Source organism: Muntiacus reevesi, chromosome 7 (assembly GCF_963930625.1).
Source record: "Muntiacus reevesi chromosome 7, mMunRee1.1, whole genome shotgun sequence".
NCBI lineage: Eukaryota > Metazoa > Chordata > Mammalia > Artiodactyla > Cervidae > Muntiacus > Muntiacus reevesi.
This window is the reverse complement of record NC_089255.1, coordinates 67,130,909-67,158,150: the sequence shown is the minus strand read 5'-3', so window position 1 is coordinate 67,158,150 and position 27,242 is coordinate 67,130,909. Positions and strand designations below refer to the sequence as shown.

Here is a 27,242-nt window from a genome sequence, read left to right as displayed (position 1 = left end):
TTAGGAAAATCAAGTTCATGTTGTTATTTTCACATTTACTTTGTCAGAAGGCAAAGTGAGAGAGAGAACAATTGTATGTAACTTCTTCCAAACAACTCTTAGATGCAAGGCAGGAAGTGGGGAACAGAGTAATTTGCCTTTTTTTTTTTTTTTTTTTAACTTCTTAGTAGGTAGAACAACTCAAACATAAAATGCACACAGCTGTATCTAAAAGAAAAATGCAAACACAACTTAACCATACTTTATTTGACTGCATCTTATTGAGACAGCTTGCACATTTCAAATCCCATTAAATCTCTCTCTCCAAAAGGATATGGGACAATAGAAGAAAATTATGCAGCAATATCCAGTCATCAAACAGCAGTCCAATATTTTGAGATACACGTGATACTTTATAGATACTCAACTCATATCTGACGTCCATATAATTTATGGTTACATTTTTACAAACCTGAAAGCCCTGTAACAATATAGCACTCATTCTAGTGATGTCACGGTGCACTGAAAAGTAACTGATGCACTACCAATTTGCTTTTACCTATGCTCCTGGAAAGTGATGAACTTCATGATTTTTAGACACCATGATAAATATACACATCCAGTCTTATACATGTCAGCCAATACCATAACACAGGGCAAGGTAAAGTTAAAACATGTGACAAACAAACTTTACACAGATTTGTCAAGCAAATGGGGAGGGTACTTTGGGGAAGAGGCAGAAAATACTAAAACCAATATTTTAATAGTAACTTTTTTTTTTTTTTTTTAATTTTGCTGGCTTCAGATTTGAAACTACTATCTGGTTTATGATCTGTGGACTTCTCTAGAGCAGTTTCATCCTCATGTAAGGGAAATTATAATCAGCCCACACATCAAAAATGGTAGTATACCCGTTAGCTTCTTTAATACTAACATATATAGCTTCATGGTAGCATGTATAAAAATGTTCAGCAGTACCAACTGCCAAACCAGTGTCAATGGATAGTACAGTCAGTCTTAAAGAGGCAGCACCCCATTAAAAGAAAGTTGCACCAATTTTGCTCAGTTTTAGCCAAGTGAACTCACTCTATCAATTTCAAATGGAACCGTTATACGATTATATAAGAAAGATGAACGCCCAATATAAAAAATTCATTTGATGATACTTCGAGACTTAACTTTGGTGCTGGGTTATCAGCTACAGGAAAATTTCAGTACACTTAAGTAAACAATTTTTGCACAGCCAATTAAAGATACAAGGTAGACAATGATATTCAACATATACCAGCTAAACAATACAACCACCATTTGACTTTTCAGTCACATGGCTAAGTTCATGTTTAAAATACCCAATTAAAACACCCAGTCAATTCAGCAAAATTGGCCAATTCTGGGTGAAAAGGTCAGTAGTGATGGTTTCACTGACAACCTGCCAAAAAATTAATGGCTGAGCTAAAAACCAAGCATGTATTTACTTTAGAACTGTCCTTATTAGTGAGTCAAGTAAATGTATGTTCATCAACAATCATTACCCATGAACCAGCAAATCAAACGTAAGGTGGTAAGATAAAATTTGACAGTGAAAGTACTAACTATATACTTCGTTCAATTCCCTTCATATCAAGAATGACAGAAGCATCATTATAATTGATATTCCTCTAAGTGCTCGAGTTCAAATGAAGTTTGACCAAAAACATACTCAAAACGGTCACCCTGAAAGCTGAGTATTGTGTGGTCTTCCTATTTTTAATGTAACCAAGTATTCCGCCCATTAAACTTTCAAGAGCAATACAAAATGGAAAGAAAAAGTTTTTCTTTAAAAATAAGGAACTATTAATATAAATGATCCCATCAACAGGAAGATTTTATTTTCACCAAATTTATGAATCTTTATTTTAAAAGTACTTGTTACCATGTTCACTTTCAAGACACTACACTGAGCAAGGAGCAGCTTTCCTTTTAAAAAAAAGGCAACAAACTTTCCTGAAAGGGGGCTTTTACCAACTGTCAATGGAGGTAGGGTTTTTAAAAAATACAGTAATTATAGCCATAAAATAAAATTCAAACCAAATTCTAGAGCAGAAGAAAAGCATATGCAAATTAATGAAAAAACAATAGATTCTTACAAAACATTTTTCACAGAGAATGAATCTTTTTTTTTAAATGGGTACCTAGGTTTTCCAGTCAAATAAATTATCCATCACAGGTCTCTTAACTCAACTGAAAGCAATCAACTTTAAAATTTATTACACTGCACAGATTGGCTGAAACAAAATATAACTAATGAACATGGTGATGGCTATTAAGAAAACCCACAGAACTCATTCCAAAAAAAAATTTCCATGTCTCCCTTTTGTTTTCTGGGAACTAAGCAAAGTTCCCCCAAGAATTTGCACAAATAAATGAAAAGAAAATAAAATCAGTTTAAAACAGATACAGTGCACCTCGAAATTTATTTTCAACACCAAGAACCAAAAGCAAAGCATTTAAAGTGGAAGCAATGTGAATCCAAACCAAGTGGGAAAAAAGTTCCAACTACTTTGTAAAAGCTGTTCCTCACAGCTGAGCAATAATTTTGATTAAATAAAATCATACCAATTTACATTAATTTTTATATTCTTTTCCAAAAATTCCCTCACGCTCAAAAAAAGTGCATCTAAAACCCAGCAATTCCCGGCTTCATCAACTTTTCTCATCCCTTTTGAGTCATTTCTTAAAGATACTCCAAGTAGATTTAACTTGTAAGATAAGAAGGGACTTCTACAGTAAACCACTCTGTCACTCACCTGGAAAAAGTATCCAAATTATAAAAATCTGAAATAATTTATTATCAAATTTAGAATTTAAATAAAAACAAGTTTGCTTGCAAAGGCCTTAAAGAAAAGGAAAAGACAGCATGCATTCAAAACTATAGAGATGAAGACAAATATACTTATCTACACAGGCACTGGCAGACGCAATTTGTTATCTTTACTCATTGTAAGACACACCCAACCCTACGTAACAATTTTTTAATTCACTAATCACTGAGGTACCAATATTCAAGAATGGAAAATTTAATATTGAAAAAATAAAACCTAAAATTGAAGCTTTTCCCCCACCCCCTCAGAAAAATTATGGCAGGTTTCATGTGAAATGTTAGTATATTCAGAGATTTTTACAATCTACATTGGCTTTTTTTAAGGAACAAAAATCATGTTCCACATCCTGGTTCTGCAATAAAATTATCACTGTGTAAATAATGTCAGCAGACTTTTCAAATGAACAAACAAATCTTGGCTATCAACTGGCACATCTTGTTGGTACCAAAGAACTCTTTAAGTTTAAAACAATCTCTTTTAATTCAGAAGAAATGCGCCATGCCAAAGTGCAACAAATATTGTGCGACACTCAAATGAGACACTGACAGATAAGAGCTGCATGGAAATCACTAAATCCACCTGCAAAGCAATTCTGTACAAATTGCATTGCATGCAAAGGTCGAGTCTGCATGGTTGGAAAGGTGTTCCTTGATGTCAGTTTCTCAACGCAGCCACAATTTAAGTCGCAGTGCATCAACTCCATTTAAATAGTATCTGAACAGCCTCTTATCTCGAACAAAACCAAGATTTTCATAAAGTTTCAAAGCAGACTTATTCGTTATTTCTGTTTCCAAAACAACCTTCAAAATAAAAAGAGAAAACTAAGTTACAATTTTATATATTTGAAACTAATTTATAATTTCATAATTTGATAAATCACTTATAAACAATATGATCACATATTTAAGAAAAACAAACTACATTTAATTGTTTTAAAACTGATGGTGAAAACCACAAACATTAATGATGTACAGGAAGAATACAGAAAAAGTATCAGAACTGTAAAAGTTAATTATCTCTCAGGGCAAGGGAAGTGGGAGAACTGGGAACATCATCTTTTCTATTGATTTTTGTAAAATGTCCATGTACAGAGAAGCCTCGTGGACTACAGTTCATGGGATCAGAGAGTCAGACATGACTGAACGACTAACAACTTCACTTTGGAATTTTTAGCAGTGAGAAATATGTTTTATATTAAAACGATGATGAATTAATTTCTTGTAAAGAAAAGTAGTGTGACAAAAAGATGAAGAAAAAAATCAACAATCAAAGGTTTAAGAAAGTAAACCAGTACTTGAAACTATTCAAACTGACCGCCAACTCCTACGTTCTCATTAATATGTCATTCTTTATCCTGGTGACAATTACCGCATTTATCTAGAGTCAAGACCAAAGTCTGCAAAGACCTTTTCAGGCCAAATGTGCCTACTGCCTGTTTTTGTAAAGTTTTATTGAAACACAGTCATGTCCACCAATCTACACAATGTTTTTGGCTGCTTTCTCAATATAACTGCAGATATCAGCAGCTGCACCAGAGACTTGTGGTCTGCAAAGCCTAAAATATTTACTAGCAGGCCCTTTGCAGAGAAAGTTTGCCAAAACTAGATCAAAGATACCAACACTTAGCGTACCTGGAGTATTTGTTAAAACAGACTGCATCTCAACTCAAGTTTCTGAGTAGGTTTGAGTGGTGCCCAAGGATCTGCATTTTTTAAAAAATTGCCAGGTGATGTTGATGCTGCTGGTAAGAGCACTACATTCTGAGAACCACTGTCCATATATCATGGACATCAATATAATATTAACAGAGGAATACAAGTATTAACTTCTATCTGCTGCTGCTAGTAACTTCTATCTAGGTCTTCTTAAAAACTACTGAACCAATGGCCCTGACAATGAAGAACTGACACTTTTGAATATTATGTGATGTCCTTCTACTTTACTTCTATATTCCTCTACCAAAGTATCCTCTATCCCATCCTCCCTATGTATCTTTTACATACATAGCTCTATTTGCCTTCCTATTGATTCTCAACTTATCTCCCTGAGAATCAACACAGTGAGCCACAGTTACTGTTGGGATGTCATAACCCTCTGGTGTTTAGAGCAGAAAAAAAGGGCAGAATATAATTAAACAAAGGCCCAAGCAAAGCCCATGAATTTCTGTTCTATCACAAGCTATTAAAAAAAAAAAAAAAAAAAAAACTGACAAGAAGTCAAGCAACAGATATGAGAAAAAACTCATCATATTAAAAAAACTCATGACCAACTTCTCTACAGTTCTGCACATCAGTAACAAGATGTCCATCCATGAATGCCTCAAACTTAAAGCCTAGGAGTCATCTCTGTACCTCATTCCTCTCCACTCCCTTGCATATAATACTCCAAGCACTATTTCAGTTTTATCTCTTAAATCTCTCTCAAATTGATCCTCCTCTTTCTGCCCCTATTGATAACATTCTAGTATAAGCTGCCATCAGCTATTACCTCCTAGCTTCAAGGTCTCAAATTCTGAGTGATGCTCTTGTTAATCCCCTGCTTAAACCATTTATTGACTCCCTTTTGTCCTCAAGAAAGGGTACACAATCTAACAGTAATTTAAAGAGACCTGAAAGATCCATCAAGATATGGCCTCCACCTATCCTGCTACTAATAACTGGGCTTCCCAAGTGGTGCTAGTGGTAAAGAATCCTCCTGCCAATGCATGAGACACAAGAGAGGCAGGTTTGATCCCTGGGTTGGAAAGATCCTCTAGAAGAGGGAATGGCAACCCACTCCAGTATTCTTGCCTGGAAAATTCCAGGGACAGAGGAGCCTGGCAGGCTACAGTCCATGGGGCCGCAAAGAGTCAGACACAACTGAGCACACATACACAAGTGTGCTTTAGGTCCCCACCCCTTCCTCACCATGATCAACACTAAATTTGCAGTTTTTAGAACTCACCATTAGTTTTTCCACCCTAGACCTTTCACATAAGCAGTTTTCTCTGTCTGGAAGAATGTTCTTCCCATTCTCCTATTCTTGCTTTTGGCTTTAGCATGTCACTTCCATACTGGGTAGAATATCTCTTTCCCTTCAGACTTTCCACAGCACTCTGCACTGCTCCTCATTCACCTGCACTCTTGTCCAATGTTTGATGAGCTATGACATCTTTCCCAGCTGGTGAGCTCAACAAAGACAGGGATCATGGGTACCTCGTTCACAGCCATCTCATCTGCACCTAACATACTGCCTGACACACGGAAGGCTCCTAAACATTTGTTAATTATACATGTCCTTAGCACTTTTCATTATATTACATATATTACACAAATATGAAACAAACAAATGTGCTGTCAAGCTTTTATTACCTTTTTTTTTTTTTTTTTACTGTCAAGCTTTTAAATGACCAGAGTACTTTAAGAAAAAGTATTATCTTGAGGCAATTACCTATGCAAAAAAACTCATGAAGGCAAATCACACACTAAATCCAAATTCTAAAAAGATCTAAAAACAAGCAATTCACGGTTCAGGATCAAGGGAAGATGTTCCTAAGAAGGCCTTAAATAAAAGTTATATAGCAAGCAAACTGGTTTAGGGTGAGAATAAGAAGTCAACAATTACTCTCTGCTCTTAAAAGACTATAATTTAACAGTGATGTATGCCAGTGATATATGCCATCAGTGATGTATGCCATCCTCCTTTGGAACACTCCTGTTTGGATAATGCAATTTACCAATTTTGAACTATTCTCTTGAGTAATCCCTATAATTCTGTTTCAGGCCAGCACCTAATTACAGCTAAAATGTTAAATCAAAACAATTAATATGAGAAGCAATAAAACTGCAACAACTCAGAACTGATTTCACAGAAATGAAAAGGAGAGTGACAGTTTAAAAAAAATACTATTTATTGAAGGCTAAGTGCTACATGAAGCATTTCACATGCATTATGTCATATTACATGCATCTGACATAACGTGATTGTCTTCAAGAACCCTATGAAATAGATGTATCTCTAATTTATAAGGGAATGAAACTCAAGGTCACCAGTAGAACAAAAATAGACCCCAGACTGAAAATGTGAACTAGAACTTAATAGTATCCACTTTTCTGTAACTCTGATTGTTTCCAAAAGTAAAACAAAGCAGCAAATGGGAGGTCTACATAATAAAGGGAATCCAAGTTCATATTCATTAATACTTAACAATCTAAAATATTCAAAACAGCTGAGGCTAACTACATAAATACACACGTGAGGTATAACTTAAGAGCTGAATTCAGGTTTGTTAGCATCCTAACAGATTAATAAAATAAAGCCCAATTTATAACAAAACATTACACAGAGGACTAACACCTTGATTAAAATTAAAAGATTCTCTTAGCACCCTCACATTCTATGAACAAAGAAATCATGTATTATTTGACACAACAGAAAATTCCACAAAAAAGTAACTACTCTGTAACACTTAATTAGCGAGTTTTATAAATACACAAAAACAGAATTTGGGCTTATATTGGAAATTTTCTATAAAATTATCTAGTCTGCATCATGGGAATACTACATAGGAAGCCAAAGGTTATTTTAATGTTAAAGAAACTTGACCAAGTTGAATTCTACTGAACAGAAAAAAAGGGTTACAGTGAAGTTCTACAGATTCTCTCAGGAACAAACCACCCTCAGGATGAGCCAAACCATTACAGTTTAGAAAGACTTTTTTAAAACTACTGGCTAGGAGTCCTGCAGGCAGGGCTGAATAAACAATTTTATTCTCTTCATAACATCCCTTTAAGATCACATCCCTTTACCATCACACTGCAGAGACAAAGAGACAGATTATGAAAAGTTAAATGACCTTCCTACAATCACACAACTATACTGATAGAAGATGTATCTAGAACTCAGGCTTCTCATATCCAGTTCTTTAACTAGGCCAAACTACTCAACCAAAAATCCTTCTAGTTTAAATAATTCCATTTTACTCTGTTCTTCACCTGGCAGCCTCTGCCTCATAGATAGATAAACTATGTTTCCAGTGAAAAATCTAAAAATGTTGAACATATAATTATTGAACACAAAAAACTTAAGTCATCTCGTATATTACCATAAAATGTATGTTATTTTGTTAACATGTAACAGGTTTATTATTGGTTACTTAAGTAATTCAGCCACTGTTGGTGGGAATGTAAACTGCTACAGTCATTATAGAAAAGAGTGTGCCGGTTCCTCAAAAAATTTAAAAAAGATCTATCATACAATTCAGCAATCACCCTTCTGGGTATATTACCAAAGGAAGTAAAATCAGGACCTCAAAAAGGTTCCCATGTTCATGATGGCATTATCACAATTTCTAAAATAAGGAAATAACTTAAACATCCAACAAATGGGTAAAGAAAAAGTTGGCTGTATCTTACACACAGACACACAGACTACTTTTTTGACCTTAAAAACAGAAATCCTGCCAGTGGGACAACCATGGGTGAACCTGGACGGTATATAGGCATGTATCTTACACACACACACGGGTGAAGCTGGAGGGCATATATCTTACACACACACACGGGTGAAGCTGGAGGGCATATATCTTATACACACACACGGGTGAAGCTGGAGGGCATATATCTTACACACACACACACGGGTGAAGCTGGAGGGCATATATCTTACACACACACACACACGGGTGAAGCTGGAGGGCATATATCTTACACACACACACACGGGTGAAGCTGGAGGGCATATATCTTACACACACACACACGGGTGAAGCTGGAGGGCATATATCTTACACACACACGGGTGAAGCTGGAGGGCATATATCTTACACACACACACACGAGTGAAGCTGGAGGGCATATATCTTACACACACACACACACGGGTGAAGCTGGAGGGCATATATCTTACACACACACACACACACACACGGGTGAAGCTGGAGGGCATATATCTTACATACACACACACGCACACACACGGGTGAAGCTGGAGGGCATATATCTTACACACGCACACAAAATACATTTTGGCCTTAAAAACTGAAACCATGCCAGTGGATGGGTGAACCTAGAAGCCACTGCCCTAAGTGAATTGTCAAAACAGAAAGGTGAATACTTCATGAGCTTGCTTATATGTATAAACTAGTCAAACTTAATAGAAGAGAGTGTAGGACAGTGGCTGCCAGGGGCTGCGGAAAGGAGGAAATAAGATGTTGGTCAACTAACACACTGCACTCCTAAACTCCATTAAGAAATTTTGATTCCAATATATTTTCATCATTTATGAGTTAGTTCTGAATATTAATATGATGGTAACCATACCATAAATCTAAAAAATTTAAAAGTGCATAAAAGTAAATGGCCACATGTGGGTTCATTATTTTAGGTACACAAGAAAATTCATATATATTATCTGTATATACTCTTATTATTTCCCCTAATGTAAAACCAAACCAAAGAAGCTTGTCCTAGTAGCTACTAAACATTTGGCAGCCAGAGCACATAAGGAAGTAACCAAATTCAAGCCAGATTAGCAACACACATAATGCATTTCTTGTTTGTGAAGTAATGAATCTACCTGTTTCTTTTTTTTTGATGCTATAACTTTTTAGTCAGCTCCAAATATACAGAAAATGAAAAAACTCTTTCCTTAGACTGTTTAAACATGTCTAATTCTGATATAAACAGTTAGGAAAGTCATAGAACGGCAAAATGGAAAGATCTATCAGACCAGAAGGGTAATATTGTAATTTGGGCAAAAGCATGATTTACATTTCAACTGTGAAATGTACAGATCTACATTTCAACTAACCTCAGTTTAATTTACTCTGAATTTATCTTAAAACGACAAGTGGCAGCCAAAAGCAACATGACTCAAGGTCATAAATTCTGCAAACAGAAAGAAAGTAAAAATTGACTGGATATGTACAATAAAGCTTCATAGAGATTTCCAAATGTATTTCTCTTAATAGGCTCATAGATTAAAAAATCTCTAAGAATAAAAAAATAGCAGCACAACCTATGTAGTAGAAAATGTAATTTAAAACCCTTCCCAAATGTCTTTCTGGTAATTTGTCAAAGTTTCTTAACACTTAAGTTTCTTATCTTTAAGAGAAATGAAGGCTGGCCTAACCTAATGAAAGTAAAATCACAAGTTGGTTATTTTATAGTCATTGTATCCTTGGAAAATTATAGTTTCAAAGTTTTCCTCTGAACAATGAATTATATACAAGACTATTTTTATATAAAATTGCTTTTATCAAAAGGTATTTTAAGAACTTGTTAACCCTGCAGATATATTTTTATGTGCAAAAAATATAAGAAAAAGCTAGAAAGCTTAGACAGAAAGACAAGTTAAAAACTAATTACACAAATCAAAATTCAAAAGTTCCCCCCTCCCCCAAAAGAGGTATCGATATGGTGAAGCACAGGACTAATCATTCAGCCAATATTTATGAACCATGTACTCTATCACAAATGCTGTATACTAAGCATTAAAAATACAGCAGTAAATAAGAAATGGTATCTCTGCTCTCAGGGTCTAAGGCAGACTCTGAACAAGTAAACGTAAGCACAGTAAGTATTACAAAAAGGAAGGTCATTAAAACCATAGAAGGTGCTGATTCTGTCCAAATGGATCAAGGAAAACTTAAAAGAAGTTGTTGATATTTGAGTTGGGTTTTAAAAGACTGAGATGTTTTTTAATAAGCAGAGGAAGACCAAGAAACTACTGGGCCTAGCAAATACAAAGTAGTTACACTGGAGTGGAGGGGAAAAAACCAAACCAAACAGGATGAAATGGTAATATAAGGAAGTAGAACCAACAAACACACTACCATCAAAAGTTAGAATGGAAAAAGTGATAGAAGAGTTTGCTGCTTATGTGGTTTAAAACTCAATGAAAGAGGAAGGGAAAGCCTAATAAAGAATAAACAAGAGTTCTGTCCCTTTCTACAGCAAATTCTTTATCTGGACAATATGGGACACAGATAACCAATCTTTTTAAGCCATAGAAGAGTACCCTAAACCAGAAGCAGAGCTATTTAAAATGCAAAGATCATACAACAGAAGTAGTTCATGGAACTATTCCCATTTCATTCTAAGACTGAGTAAAACCCATTGCTTCAAGAGTAAGAAAAATAAATCAGAGTTAGAACCCTAGGCCCACAGTGAATAGTTCTACCATAAAATGTATCACTAATTCAGGACTTAACCTTGCAACTACAACAGTATAACCAAAATCTCATCATTCCTCAGAACTTTCAAAGAAAAACTAATACTATTTAAACATCTGATCAGTTAAGATAAAGCATACTACCTATCTCACAGGTAGAACTAGGATAAATCAGAAACAGCTATCCATAAGGAACATAATACTCCCTCCTTATAACATCTCTGTTCACTAGGAACCACATTACTCAGTAAAGGAGCAAAACATGGTCTTTTCATCCCAAAGATTTATACAAACTGTTGAACAGCTTTTGTGAAGCCCAACTTCTCTTCTTGATGAACCATCTAAGCCAACATAGCTTTGGTCCATATTAGACCTACATTCATGAAAAAATTTATACTTAATTTTTATACTCATATTTTAGTTACCAGTGATGTAAATAATCAGGGTTATGGCACCTATTACTTTTTGTGATTAAAAGCTGTGAATATGAGATCCTTCATCATATGTGAATTTTCTTATTTGGGGTAAAATAAATAAATATCTGTAAATCCCAGGATGACTTCCCTGTGCTGTCCAATGTTTGTAGGCCTTCTCATACAACCACCATCTAATGGGATCTGTCAGGCTACAAACTACAAAAGTGGACAAGCAGTGTGAGAATAGTAACTTTGCAATCCATCTGTACTGACACGGAATCCTGTTCATGAGATACTGTTAAGTGGAAAAAGTAGTTATTACAGAGTAATCATTTGTGACTTCATTTGTATAAAAAAAAGTGTGAATATTTCAAGTGTGCTTAGAAAACGGGAAGATGCAAATTGCAATATGAATAGTAGCTCCAAGTAGAACGATGAAGAGTTGAAGAGATGGGGGGGAAAGGGGACTTTGCATCCCAAATACACACCACATATGCTTTGTGTATAAATTCTGTACCAAAAAAACCCACTTGAAAAAAAAAGTAACCAAAATAAGTTACTTAATGGCATCAGTCTGAGAAAAAAAATTACCTAACTTCAAGTACTTTGAGAACTCTCTAAGGCACATTTGCCCTCCAATAAGAAAGACAAGTGTTAGAAGTACTACTCACAAAATTACTAGCACAATACAACTCTGGTACTTCTTAGTCACCACTATTATATTAAAGATAACCATACATCCCTAGTTTATACTTATTTCCTTCCACATTATGTAATAGTAAATCTTAATATTCCCAACCATTGCCATTATTTATTGAGAACCTAATATGTAAAGCACAGTGCTGCAGCATACAAAGAAACTACCTGATGTAAGGCTTTACAGACAAGCTGAAGAGAAAAGATGCTTTTATGTTAATATACAGGTAGTTCTACATTTAAAAAGTGGTTGTCTTCCCCCTCCAGCCTTATTATTTAATGCTGAAAGCTTTTTCAAATGTGAAATGTTTTTCATATTGGCTGATCGCTGACCCACAGGGGGAAAAAAAATATTATTTAGAGAGAAACCAAGGCCAATATGCCAAGTACATTACAATAAGGTTTATAATAAGAACTACCTTAAATGATTTGACTGATAACAAATCGGAGTTCTGAATACCAATTATTTATTGAAAATATCTAAAATTTTACCTTTATATTTTGACACAACAAATTTTAGCTCCTATTATCATCTTAAAATTTGTTATAGATCAAAGTTCATGTGTTTTTAAATGGAATATAATTTTTAGCACAAGTTATATTTATATAACAATAGTCTGCAATGAAATTACAGTATGATTTACTTGGGATATTTATATAAATACACAGTAGAATATAGCCCAGGACAAAAGGTCTTAAACATTTAGGACGACTTACCTCATCACAGTCTCCTTCAACCATAGCATATATAGCTTTCTTAACCAAGTTAGTACCTAGAATACAAAGCTGAGTATTAATGAAGCAAAAATGTAATTAGTTTCTTACAGATACCTAAATTATTTATGATTTACATTATATATTATAATATTTATAATTCTGAGAGGCCCAACAGAAACTATGCATAGCAATGTTTCCTTTTGAAAGATCTATCTCCTGATATATATCCTTTTCTCAGAGGTAAATGCTATTTTATTCCAAGAAAAAGGCAAGACACGGCCAGAACAACCCAGGAACTCCTTCAGCTGGCAAGAACTCACTGCATGACCTCTAAACCAATCTTGCCAAAGACCATACAAGAACTGCTGTGACCCAAAGTGGGCCCAAGATACTGGGTTAGTTCCTACAAACCTTATAGTTTGGGCACTATAGTATGCCTGGGCACACCAGATGGTTTCAGTGCTGTGTCTATATTCTAGTTTAGAGTAGATATACTTAGTACACTAAAAGGAAAACAAATGCCAGATCTAATTTTAAGAGAAGGAATCCAAATTTTATAGGAACTCCCTTAAATTTTCAAATCATGTACACAAGCAAGCACCCATTACATGGGCCACACAAAACATGTTCAAGGGCCAAGATGCAATCCTCAAGGCACTGGTTTCTGCCCTCTGAAGTAGCCAGACAATTTGCCTATCATTTGCCATGAATCCTTATCAGCTCTTGTTAATACATCAAAGACGCAAACTTGGCTTATCCAATAAGCCCAATTCATTAAAAATCTTAGTGGCAAACTGTAACACTGTAAGAAAAGTTGGTTAAACCTATTATGTATTAAGTAAACCTAATCATAATGACATCTCAGACTGTGCAAACCAGTCTTAAATTGAACAGAGTCACTCATATAGTGGCTCAGAGGTTAAAGTGTCTGCTTGCAATGTGGGAGACCTGGGTTCAATCCCTGGGTAGGGAAGATCCCTGGAGAAGGAAAAGGCAACCCACTCCAGTATCCTTGCCTGGAGAATCCCATGGACGGAGGAGCCTGGTGGGCTACAGTACACAGGGTCGCAAAGAGTCAGACACGACTGAGCGACTTCACTTTCACTCATAAACAGCTTAAAAAAAACAAAACTGTCAGTGACAAAGGTACTAGTAATTACATACTGGTGGTTCAGTGGTAAAGAATCTGCCTGCAATGCAGGATATCTGGGTTCAATCCCTGGGTGGGGAAGATCTCATGGATAAGGGAATGGCAACCCACTCCAGTATTCTTGTCTGGAGAATGCCATGGACAGAGGAACCTGGCAGGCTACAGTCCATGGGGTGGTTGCAAAGAGTTGAAATTACTGAAGCAACTTAGCATGCACGCACAGGCATCAAATCTTATTTCATGAATGCTTACTTAGCTTCAGAACATTTCAGAATTTGCCATGTTAAGACAAGAGCTTGTTTATCTGCTCCTCCATTTTTGAACAAAGTCAGTAGGTCTGAGACTCTATGACAGTGGTTCTTAAGTGGCTGACAACATAGACACCTGGGGAAATTTCAGCCCTACTTCTAACAGGACCAACAAGATTATTAAGGGGAGGGGCCTAAGCATTTGTTTGTAAACCACCCAGATGATTCTAATGACCATTATAAACCATGAGTATAAGATTAACTGAAAATACCAGGAAAGGTAGCCCAGGAAGTTTGGGAATAGCAGTAACAAACAATTCTGCTTTCTTCTGGACCTCCCTGAATTGCTAATATAATGTTTGGTGATTAGTACGAAATAATGGTAATTTCTCCATAATGTTGCCTTGATTGAAGACCGTTGAACCCATAACCCAAGTACAGACTTGAGCACTGTTATCAAGCACCCTAATAATGCTATTAATAACTGTAGAACTGAATATAATACAGTTTGAATGTGACCAAAAAAATGTTTGGAGGTGAAAACTGATCACCTAGTAATTGTTAGAAAGATAATCTCTCAAATAATTAAACAGTAATAAAGGAAACAATTCATTTTAAAAACATTTTGAAAATATTTTGAAACAAAAGCAATCAATAATCTTCTCTCAGCTTCATGCTCATTTCTACATACTATTTACATTTAAGTCGTCTGCTTCTTAAAAAAATGAAAATAATTTAGGCATTCTTTTTTTGACATAATATTTTTCTTACCAATGCCATTTCTCCTGTATTTGGAATCCACGGCTAACATGGCTATATAACCTCTGCGGAACATCTTTTTGTGCATATCCAACTTGCAAACGATGGCACCTACACACTCCTCCCCTACCATGGCCTTAAAAATAAACAAACAGTTACAAAGAATATATTGCCATTAAGTACTGCACACTTACCCAGGAAAAGAGCAACCAACCACTGGTCAGTGATTTTCGAGGAGGAAGAAATAATGAGAATTTTAGCGACAGCAATCACAGAAATTTCAGAAATCTAAATCCCAGAACTCCTTCAAATGTTCTAGTTTCAAAATCTTTCAACATTCTTTACAACATGAATTTCTTACGCTCATTATTAAAGCCTATCATTATATAGGGTGAATGTAAATTTCCACATGATCAACATTCAAGTACTTTATAAGAGGCACTTATAATCAGTTGCAATAAAGACCTATACGTTTAAGATTTGAGAAAGAGGAGACGTGAAAATAATTTTTTTAAGAAAAAGTCTTTTCATTAGATATTATAGTGTGAAACTTATCAGCAAATTTATATTTAACCGTGATGAAGTTTTAGCAAAGGACAGATAGAAGACATTCATACCTGAATAGAAGAGTTAGATTTTGATTAGGAAAATAAAAAACCTAAAAGATTTTCAGAAAAAGGATTGTTTTTAAGGTATTCCCTAGATCCTACTCAAGCAGCTTTGCTATTGAGGGACTATAAAAACTAGATACATGATGGTCTCCTGACAGTGCGAGTCATTACCGTAAAGCTCACAGAATATCTGAAACTCAAAGTTTCATATTAAAGTAAAAGCTTAATTTTTACAGAGCTTCCTATTTCAATAAAAATGTACAGTCTTCCAGACAGAGATTATATATTAAATAAAAACTAATCAGCCTCCATTCTCACTAAAATTGCCAGTATCACCAATGAAAACATGCTTTTCCAGCATTCCATCCCTGACAAGAAGTTCCAGTTAAATACTATATTCTGGTAAATGTAAAAGGGCAACAGATCCAATTGTTTAATATGTCAGAAATACCGTGCTAATATAAAGAGCCCTCGTTTTAATAAAAAATGAAAGTTTCAAATCATCTCTAAATAAAATTAATTTTTCAGAAATGACTGCAATAACAAAAACCAGGAATGGGTTAAAAAAAAATCAATAAGCAAAGCCCAACATATACTTAATACCTCTTTTATCTTGAATTTGTTATGACTTGTTTTTAGTTCATCATTCTGTAAATTGATTAAAAAGCCTTTTTTCCAACTGCGGAGAAATCTTTAGGCAAGATAATTCTAATCCATTTCATGCAAGCCTAAACTAGGTCAGGAAAATTCTTTTGAAGGGATATCAATTTTATTTATTTAATTGAAGTACAGTTGATTTATTTTAATTGCAACTGATTTTCTTTAAAAGAATATTAAATTCAACAATTCACATTAATTCATTTCTGTTTTATCAACACAATCCAAAATTACTTGGCGCCAGTAAACCTCGAAAATTGTTATTGCTATATTTATTCATGATAAATCAATTTGGCTCTTTCAAAATTCTTTTGGAAAATAAAATTTTTTTCTGTACTAAGTACTGAAATATATACAAAAGTTGCCTGTTTGAACAGCATTTTCTGACTTGGATAAAACTTACTTCAAATATATGTGTGTGTGGTGTCTGTCTGTATATGTCAGAGATGAGATGGTACATTAAAAAAATTTGGCCTGACCTCATAAGCTAGGGGAAATGGAAATCTACACAAATCTATGATACAAAATTGTAGGACACTCAGACTTCACAGTTAATAAACCATTCAAATGAGGAAAAATTAAAACCACTAGCACACAACTAGACAATACTTTCAAACTGGATAGCCATTTCAAACAAATCTTCTTTGTCCTCTGACCAAGAAAGTAATTAGCAAAGTATCATATGAGTTCACTCTTGGGCTAGGTTGATTTCTTACGAATCAAGAATCTGAAGGAAAAAAAAAATCAAACTGTAAACATCATTTAAAAATAAGAGTCCAATATATGATACACAGTTACCAGTAAGATGTTGGTACTGAGGAAGGTTAATGCTGTATTTTCTCCTGACAAACTGTTGATGAATATACACACAAAAATCAATAAACTGCATGTCAATTTTTCCAGAAAAAAGCTTTGTATCTACAATTGGAACTCTTGCTATTAAAATGTGTTCATTTTTTTTCAAGGATGAGAACTGAAAAATTCTAGGCAAGATTAAAATTTAACTCTAAAACGTCAAATGCTTATCAATCTACGGAACTTGAAAAACATAAGTTGTGTGAAATAGATTCCCAAATTCCAGAATACCACAAACAGCAAAATAGAAGAAGCTGGAAATTTAAATTTAGAACAAATAACAGAAGTACTATAGAATACCGCTGGTAAGAAGTTCAAAAAGGCACCAGCAACTGAAAATACCATGAACTGAGAAAATGATAGTGCCTCCTATTTGTACGGTACCATACTTTCACGTTACAATTATTAGGAAAATCATTAAAAACCATCATTTTTGTTAGTCAAATATGGTCAAGGATTGGTGATTTTCTAAGGAACAACCTTACATACTCCCTTTGATCCCTGCAGGTTACTTAAGGAAACCAGGAATATTCTGGAGACTTCTAGTCTCTTGAGATTGATGTTCGCAAGGACAACTATTTCTTGGCGAAGCATAACTTGGGACACAGGATCTTGGCTGAATTAGTCAAAAGAGTATGTCATTTTTCAAGTTTTTAGCTGTTTCCATTATGAGAGGCCAGGAGACCTGGGTTCCAGCTTTATATCTCTGGACACAAAATATCTGGAGACTTGAACATTTCAAGTCTCTCTGGTCTTTCATTTTTTTCATTAAAAAAAGAGGCTGAACCTAGATTGTATCTGGGATCCTTTATAGTTTTTAAATGGTATGACTTGAAATAAACATACATTTATATGTTTTAAATTAGTTCTCATGAGAAATTCAAAAATTTTTAATTGCAATATAAAGGCCCCAGTTCCAAATGGTCTGACTGTTTAACCATTGTTTTATGTTCAATACTCCAGTTTCACACTTGCATTAGTAAATCTTACAGGTCAACTACTGTGTATATCACTATTTCTACATAGTCAGAATTTAATGTTAAACAAATTAGTTATTAAGGGTTAAAGTTCAATTAGCTGGTGAACTGGGAGGAGTGTATGTATAATCAAACTAAAGTTTACTAATATTCAGTTTATCAGTCTAAAATGGCAGACAAGATGAGGTAATACCAGAACTCAAAAGTTGACTATCATACATACACAACTATCTCCTGGAATAACAAAAATACACACACACACCATTTCAATTTAAAGTGTAACTAAACTGTATGCTTCTGTGAGTTAACTTACAATCAATCTACAATCTTTAGCACTTATAATGGGATTTGATATGACATTTATAATCTTATGAAAACCATTTTCCCATATTCATTGACACAGACATGTCTTAGAACTTCTACTTTGATGCAACAGTTAGAATCCTGTACGAGTAGCTTTGTAGAATATAAAATAGTTCCCAGCTTAAACAAACATACTAAACTGAAGTTTAGCCAAGTGAATGCAGAAAACAGCACAACTACCATTACAACAATACAGAGGTTACATTTTCAGATTACCACCAAGCTACGGAATCAACAAGACAGATTTCTAAAGTATGGTCAGAGCATTTTACAAGGAATTAACAAGTGAAAGTAAGTCAATTCTAAACAGTAAATAATGGTAGTGGCTTTTCCCTTCACATATCATAAAACACTCATTAAAAGCATGTTGCCTTTCTTCAATAAAATCCAATGGAAACGACATGCTGTGAGCACATGGTACAAAGCACACACCTGTAGTCGACATTTAGGTGAAAGATCTCATACAGACCGAAACTGGTCAATATTATTGGGAAACTATTGGTACTACCAGTACTATGTAAGTTAAATTACATATATATATTCAGCTTGCTTGGTAAGTCAATTCTTTCTTACTCAGATGTAAGTAAGAAATTTGTCAATTATACTTCACACAAGCCAGCATTAGTACTAGCATTTAGACATACCTGTGACCAACTTCTTAAAAAAAATTACAGATTAGTAACAATTTCACACTTAGTTTCCTACACTCCCAAAAAGGCTATTTTGCTCAAGTTTCAGGAGTCTTTTTCAACCACCAGAAGTGTTAGTATCGCCTTCTGCAACTCTGCACCAGAAAGCAGGCTGGCTACAACTGCTAATTGTCCTGTTGAAGTAAAAGGAAACAATCTCCATAATTACGGAATATGCTTGTAAGATTTAATTCTCCAATGTGGCCACAGCAAGTTTACCGACAATCATGTTCACCAAAACATGTTTATGCATACACTCTTCCCTGATTATGGCTGTAATTGAGAGATTAATAATGCCTGTATCTGAACAGAACCATGCGCAAATTAAATGATTGCAAAGTGCTTTGAGGATGAGGGAGGATAATTAAAGACGGTTAAACATGATGATAAGCTAGTGTAAACAGGATACGAGACCCCCAACATGCATCATACTAGCTTACTGCATTTACATCAGTATCAAGTTGACCCGGATCACGAAGTCTTACCTTTCATAGGGTTTCATTAAATACGTAGGAGTGTATACACGCGCTTTACATCATGTATCATACTATGAAATGCAGAATACATACATTGACATTCCAGCCCTCACACTCCCTGCCCCGCACGGCCTGGATCTCTGCCGGGTTCACCCGTTTTTCATTCCATCCACTTACCAAGAAGCACAGCTGTGGCCAGTTGTGGATAAAATATCTATAGGTATATATGGAGTAGGGTTCAGACAGATCTTTGGTGATCAGTCTCATGATATCGGGCATTTGTAGCTCGGATTCATATCGGACGTAACGTATCGTCCGATCCTCCCCCGGCTCAACCTCCCGGCCTGAGGGGCTCCTTAAACTGCAGCCTGCGGTCAGGGATGAAGCCAGCAGCCGCACCTGCTCGTCTTCCTCCTCCTCCTGCTCAGTGCCCTCCGCCAGTCCATTGCGGGCCGCCGCGGGATCGCTCGCCGCCGCTGCCTCTGCCGGGCTGGGGAGCGCAGTTCTTGCATTACTGGGGAGGCAGTGAGGGGGGCTCTCGCCCGAGTGTACCCCGGCTCCTTTTGTTGCAGTCGCTCTGGGGCCCCCGTCGGGGGTGGCCGCGATCGTGGCCGCCTCGGCCGAGCTCAAAACCTTGCTCTTGAGGGAGGCGGCCGCCCGGAGGTGCCGCAGTTCGGGGTTGATCAATCCGTTGAGCTGCAGCTGCTCCTGCGGCGGCTGAGGGCAGCGGAGGCACGGATGCCCCTTGGCCGCCGCCTCGCCGCCCGCCGGGCTCCCGCCGCAGCCGCCGCCTTCGTGCTCCTCGTCGTCCTCCTCGTCCTCGCTGCAGCAGGCGAGGGCGGCCCCCGCGGAGAAAGGACAGCGGGGCTCGGCCGCCGCCGAGGCCGGAGGTGCTGGTGGTGGGAGGAGGCTGCTAGGCCCAGGCGGTACCTCCGCCATCCTAGAGGCGACACAGACCGAGAGGGGAGGCCATGAGACCCGGCGGACGAGCGCGGAGCAGAGGAAGCGGAGGGCGGGGGGCGGCGGGAGTGGGGGGGGGGTGGAAAACAAAGGCAGAAACCGTCCCTAACAGAGCTGGCCCCCCAATTCCGCGCCACCCCCCGCCCCGTCTCTTCAGCGCCGCCCAGCTGCTCAGCCGGCCACCGTCCCCGTCCGCCCGCGCTCATCCGCCAGCCCTGTCACCCGCGGCCCCTCCCCGTCCCCTCCGCGCAGCTCACCCCGCACAGGTCCCCGCCGCCACTGCCGCCACTCCTCTTCCTCCTCAGCCGCCGCCGCCTCCCTCGCCGCCGCGGTTGCCTCCGCCGCCGCCAAGGCTCACACTCAGCCGCCGTCGCCGTAAAGCGCCTCGGCTGTTACCCCGGGTAAAGTTTCCTGGGCCTGGCTTTACGACACTTCCCTGCCTGCCGGCTGCCGGGCCGAGGGAAAGGGGCGTGGAGGGAGGTGACCTGTGAAGGGGAGGGGCGAAGGTGTCTCCCGCGGCCCCGTGGCGGCTGCGTGCTGGTGGGTGGGGCTGTAGGGCAGGGAAGTTGCAGAGGGCTTGGGAGTCACCAGCCCTTAACCCACTATCTTCGGCCTTGCGGGCTGCTTGGCCCTCCGACCTTGCAGAGCCCGGGAAGGATGGGCCAGACAGGCGCTCCCACGAAGCTGCCGCAAAGCCCGCCCGCTCTGGGCCTGCTCCCCTGGCCTTGGACCAGTCTCCTAAAAATGCTTTTCCTCAGCTGTACGACGTTTAACCTTTGCTCTGACCGGGGGTAGGGGGAGGGTTACCCGTGTCCCTTAAAAATGGAGCAATCAGGAGAGGAAAAATTCCCGAAAAGGAGACAAAGTTTAAAAGTTTAAACTGTGGAAAAATATGGAATGACTGATGAAACCTGGTTCGTTCGCAACGTGAATTTAGTCTTTGCCTCTTCGAGGCAAGAGAAAGTTGACAGGTAGTCCTTTTCCTCTCTCCTCCTTTATCCCTTTCACCCAGCCCTGGAAGATTGGAAGTAAATGGGATTAGCAGGTGTTCGGCAGCTGTAAACACACCTGGGGAAGAATTAGAGATGTTGAAAGAGAATGACAATGGCTAAGAAGCACATTCCTAAACTTGTAAACCGAATGGTGATAGGTGAGAAGCACCGGCCAAGAGGTGTCCTGAACCTCCCCCGCCCCGCTCTGCCCCCTCTGCCAAGTGATCTGCCAGTGCGGACGCAGAGGGAAAAGAACTGCCCCCAGCGCCAGAGCGCTAGGCTCTGCTCTTTCGGCTCTGGTCCACAGCCGCGATATTCAGCCCTAAGTTCAGTTCTAAGAGGAGCGCAGGTAGTGTGAAGCACCAGCACACGGAGCAAGTTAAGTTTTTTAAGCTGAAAGTAGAGTTGGGCACATGTGCAATAGATGAATATTTTCAGAGATATAATTCTCTGATTATAATTTTTGCCATAATCTAAACTAAAAAAATAGGATACAGTGTGGCATAGCTGTTGGATAAAATTGTTAGGTTCCTTGTCACTAAAGATGTTAAAGAAAAACTCTCACCTATTTAGAAGGACAAGGGCTTCCCAGGTGTCTCAGTGGTAAAGAACCCACCTGTCAATGTAGGACAGGTGGGTTCAATCCCAGGACTGGGAAGATCCACTGGAGAAAGAAATGGCAACCCTCTGCAGTATTCTGGCCTGAGAAATCCCATGGACAGAGGGGCCTGGTGGAGTCTGGTAGGAGTCACAAAAGAGAAACGACTCAGAGACTAAACAACAACAATCTAGGTCAACCTATAGTGATAATAATAGCAATAACATAATGTATTACTTGGGCTAGGCACTGTCGTAAATATATTATGTGTATTTATTAACTCTTTTATTGGTTTGTATAGGAATACATTTATAGGGCTTCCCTGGTGATGCAGTGAATAAGAATCCACCTTCCAACACAGGGGATCTTGGTTCCATTCTTGGTCAGGGAAATAGGATCCCGCATGCTAAGGGGCAACTAAGCCCTCCTGCCTCAACTAGAGAGAAGCCCAGGCACCATGATGAAGGTCTGGTGTGCCACAACTAAGACTCAACACAGCAAAATAACAAATATGTCTTTTTTAAAAAGAAATACATATGTGGACAAATAAACACGCAGAAACTTATTTATTTTAGCCTTGTCTATAGTAGGAATGGTGGTGATGGTTTAGTCACTAAGTTATGTCTGACTTTTGTGACCCCATGGACTGCAGCCAGGCTCCTCTGGCCATGGGATTTCCCAGACAGAAATACTGGAGTGGGTTGCCATTTCCTTCTCCAGGGGATCTTCCCGAGCTCGGGATTGAATACAGGTATCCTGCACTGCAGGCAGATTCTTTACTGGCTGAGTTACCAGGGAATAAATAATTCCAAATCATCTGAGTATGTCAGTACAATTCATTCTGTATCATTTGAAATAGACTTATATTGGTACTCTTCACATTACTGTGGCTGCATAGCAAATTACCCCCACAATGTGGTATGAAACAATCATTTATGTTGCTCACAGATTCTGTGGGTCAAAAATTCACACAGAGCACAACAGAGATGACATTTTCTGCTCCATTATGCACAGAGCCCCACCCAGAAGAGCCAAAGGCTGAGGGCTGGAATCATCTGAAAACTTTTACTCTCCTATTGATGTCTGATGCTGACTGGAGGCTGCAGGCTGGAGGCCTCAGTTTGATTTAATGTAGACCCTGTTGTCTCTTAGTATGGACTGGTTTGGGGCTTCCTCACAACCTGATGGCTGAGTTCCAAGGGCAAGTATGCCAAGAGAGAGAGAGACCAAGACCGAGACCAAGCTAGGTAAAAATCATGTCACTTTTTATGACTGAGCCTTAGAAGTTATACAGTGTCGGTTCTACTGCATGCTATCTGTCCAAGTTCCAGAGGAGGGGAAATAGACCCTACCTCTTGATTGAGGAGAGGCAACGTTCCTAAAGAGCATGTGGGCATTTTGGGAAATTGCAGGCCGCCACAAGTGCTTATGTGGAAAGACCTCCTAAGTTCCTTAAGGGTAAATAAATGAGATGAATAATAAGTACACTGTGATCCCATTTATGGGTTTTAAAAAATGCAATACAAAACTATATTTCCAAATGTAAACACACAATGTTTAAAGATACAAATTTTTCAAACCACATAGTTTCTACGTATAACCTGGGTGTTCAGCCAAAGAAACAATGATCCATTCAAATCATGCAGGAAAAACTGGCCAAAATGGTCTCACCATTTCCCCAAGACAGGTTGAAGTGTCATTTTTGCTGAGAAAACTCTCTCACTCATTAACTGTGGAATATAAGCTTGTCCTTAAAAAGATGTGATTCCATTGTACTGAATGAGTTTGAACAAGTGTTCAAATTCTTTCTACCTTTTAAGTTGTCATTGAGTTTTCTCACACTGGAGTGCTGATTTGATGTTTCTTTCTGAAAGATATTTTCAGAAAGATGAGATTTGTAAAGAACTCCTAGAGGTCAGGAACTGAGTCATTCGTTTTGTATTCAGTTATCTAGCACATAAAAAGGGGTCTTGTTAAGTTTTTTGACTAAATTATGCCATTCTTTCATTCATTAGTTTAGGATATTTATAATTACAAAGTAAATTCCCGCCTCCTTGCTAATTAATAAGCTAATAAGATTTCTGCTATCTAAGCTCCAGTTTCTGTGCTTTATAGCCCAGTGTTTAAATATCAATGATGAGCTTCTAAATCAGATGACTTCTCTAGGAAATTTGTCCTTCTTAAGAAATCTTTTTCTTTTTACTCATGTTGTTGTTCAGTCACTAAGTCATGTGTGACTATTTCGCAACCCCATGGACTACAGCATGCCAGACTTCCTTCCCAGTCCTTCACTAACTCCTGGAGTTTACTCAAACTCAAGTTCATTGAGTCGGTGATGCCATCCAACCATCTCATCCTCTGTAGCCCTCTTCTCCTCCTGCCCTCAATCTTGCCCAGCATAAGGGTCTTTCCCAGTGACCTGGCTCTTTGCATCAAGTAGCCAAAGTATTGGAGCTTCAGCTTTAGCGTCAGTTCTTCCAATGAATATTCAGGTTTTTTTACTCATGTTTTTGAGTAATATGCTGATATGATAATAGCATTATTTTAGGCAAAGAAATAGAATTAGTTCTATTTACCCAATTCTTTAGGCATATCTGCCTATTTTGACACTCTGAAAAGACAACTATCACTATGAGCAATGACTGCATAGGAAGATGGTCTTAGTGCAGGGGAAGTCTAGAGTGATAATTCTCTATCTGAATAATTGGTATTTTCATTGCTTGGTAATATACTGTGTTGCAATAGTCACTTTTTTTCCCTTACTCTTGTCTTTGCTCTTTTTTGAACAATGAAGGGACACACCTTAGTTTTTCAAAGCCAAAAACTCCTCATAAAATAAATTAAAATAACCAACAGCATTTTCCAAATAGCATCCTAAAGCAGCTTCCTGAAATTAGCTTAGAAGGAGATAAGTTCCTTTCTAATTCTAATAGTAAGACATTTTCCTCTTATTGCTAAGGTTTATAGGGGAGACCTAGCTGTGTTCCTACCTGAAACATAGCTGTGGGAATGAAGATATGAATAATGGAGAGATGCTTTAAGTTCCCTTAACTCAACAGTATGTGCCATAGGCACACCTACTGAATAATTGAAGTATTTGTGTAGTTTTATTTTATGTGCCATGTGGTTCTTAATCCTACTAATCCTATCTATTATATATAAAGCCATAAATATGAGTGTCCTTAGCTTTGTTTTATCCTAGATGAAAGAAAAGGCATACATCAAATTTGAGGGCTATAGAATTTAATCAAAGGATGGATATTAGTATATTGTTTTACCACATGTAATCCTGGATCACTGTGAGATTCACAGGTAAAATGCTTTAGTTAACAATTTGATTCTTTGAGCTTGTGGGAGGCAGGAGAGGGGGGAGAATGTTGACAGTCTATCCTTTGACCATCTTTCCATTTGATAAGAGTGGTTGGCAATCCCAATTATAAGCACAGATTTTGTTGTAGAACTGAGGCCCCAGAAAACCATGAGGAACCAGAAAGCGCTATGGTCAAATGGTCCCCATTTCCATTATTTTCAACCTCAATCTAACTTTCATAACCTGCCCAAAGACATGGACAGGCTGATTCATATATTCCTATTTGAACTGAGGAGAATTATGTGTTTGTACCTACATATTAAAGCCATTGAAAACTCTCGGTTTTCAATTTAGCTATACTCTCAGCACAGCCCTCGAGAATTATTTCACCTGTCTTCCAGGCTTACTTCATCCAAAAGTGACTATCCTTGACCACTACAGTGCTCAAAGTTTATAAATGTGCTCCACCTGCCCTTTACATCACAGTGAAACTGCTAATCTGCAATAAATAGGTAGTCACTGTCTCCAATCAGGTGCAAGTTTGCTCTTCAACTGGTTGACTTCCACCTCAGCCCTTTCATTAATCCCTTTCAGGCAAAAGTAACCTATTATGTCCCAAAGGCTAAACCCAATGAACTTTTCTTTTCAACTCTCATTTCACTCCCCTCCTCCATGTTGTTTGATTCTGATGTGCTCTACCGAGAGCTCTTCCCTTGACTTCAGTCATACCACTCTTCTTTGCTCTCCTCTGAACATTACTTCTGTTTTTCTTGATGATCGTGATCTATAATAATAACAGTAGTAGCTAGCATTTATTTTGGGCCTACCCCATATTTGTGTTATGAGCAGTAGCCGTTCAGTTTTCTCAATAACCCTCTGCAGTATAAATAGACCAGAATTGGGTTGTCAGTCTACGTCTGTGTCAATCACTGGGAAGGGACTAGGCTTACTTTGATATCAATTATGTCTGTTTGAGGCTGAGAGTGAGATGAGCTTCTCCTGATATATATGGCTTGGAGGGTGGGAGGGAGGCATAAAGAAATGTCTATAATTAAAGTGGGTTCAAATCCTGACTCTGCCACTTACTAGCTGTGTAGTCTTGGACAGCTTAATGTTTCTGGACTTCTGATTCCTCTCATTGAACATGGGTAATATATTACACGCCTCATAGAATTTGGGAAGGATTAAATGAATTAATTGGAAGGACTGATGCTGAAGCTGAAACTCCAATACTTTGGCCACCTCAGGCAAAGAGTTGACCCTTTGGAAAAGACCCTGATGCTGGGAGGGATTGGGGACAGGAGGAGAAGGGGGCGACAGAGGATGAGATGGCTGGTTGGCATCACCGACTCGATGGACATGAGTTTGAGTAAACTCTGGGAGTTGGTGATGGACAGGGAGGCCTGGTGTGCTGTGATTCAAGGGGTCGCAAAGTTTTGGACACGACTGAGCGACTGAAATGAACTGAACTGAAATGAATTAATATATACAAAGTGTTAGATGAGTATAATACAGAGCACATAATAAGCCCTCTGTAACGTTTAGCCAATCTTCCATCCCACCTCTCCCTCCTCAGCACTTCTGCCACTGCTCTCCTGCAGTGATTATGTCAGTCTCCTGCTTAAACCTCTTCAGTGACTCTCCACTGCCTAGTAATCGAATCCAAATTTTGGTTGGGTGCTTTGGCCACAAATAACAGAAAAACAAGCTCAATCTGTTTTTTAAATAAGTAAGTGAATTTTATCATGTAAAAGAAATCAGAGGTAGGGTGAAGTTC

The 27,242-nt window shown here is 38.1% G+C and overlaps 1 protein-coding gene across 1 annotated transcript; it reads right to left on the bottom strand.

Annotated features, from left to right (window-relative positions):
* Positions 1–225: 225 nt before the first annotated feature.
* NAA30 (N-alpha-acetyltransferase 30, NatC catalytic subunit) lies at positions 226–20,973 on the bottom strand. Its single transcript, XM_065940238.1, has 5 exons — positions 20,823–20,973; positions 19,783–20,545; positions 14,990–15,113; positions 12,821–12,876; positions 226–3,640 (listed from the first exon to the last, which is right to left on the bottom strand). Exons 2-5 carry the CDS (start codon positions 20,542–20,544, stop codon positions 3,503–3,505), a joined length of 1,080 nt encoding a protein of 359 aa, XP_065796310.1. The 5' UTR covers position 20,545; positions 20,823–20,973; the 3' UTR covers positions 226–3,502.
* Between the last annotated feature and the right edge of the window lie 6,269 nt (positions 20,974–27,242).

What these genes read in the sequence shown, in the direction of transcription:
- NAA30 (XM_065940238.1), bottom strand. Translation starts at nt 20,544, where the DNA reads ATGGCGGAGGTACCGCCTGGGCCTAGCAGCCTCCTCCCACCACCAGCA. An exon ending in ATACAGGAGAAATGGCATTG is followed by an intron (nt 12,877 to 14,989) that starts GTAAGAAAAATA and finishes TTTGTATTCTAG; the next exon opens with GTACTAACTTGGTTAAGAAA. An exon ending in TTGAAGGAGACTGTGATGAG is followed by an intron (nt 3,641 to 12,820) that starts GTAAGTCGTCCT and finishes TTTATTTTGAAG; the next exon opens with GTTGTTTTGGAAACAGAAAT.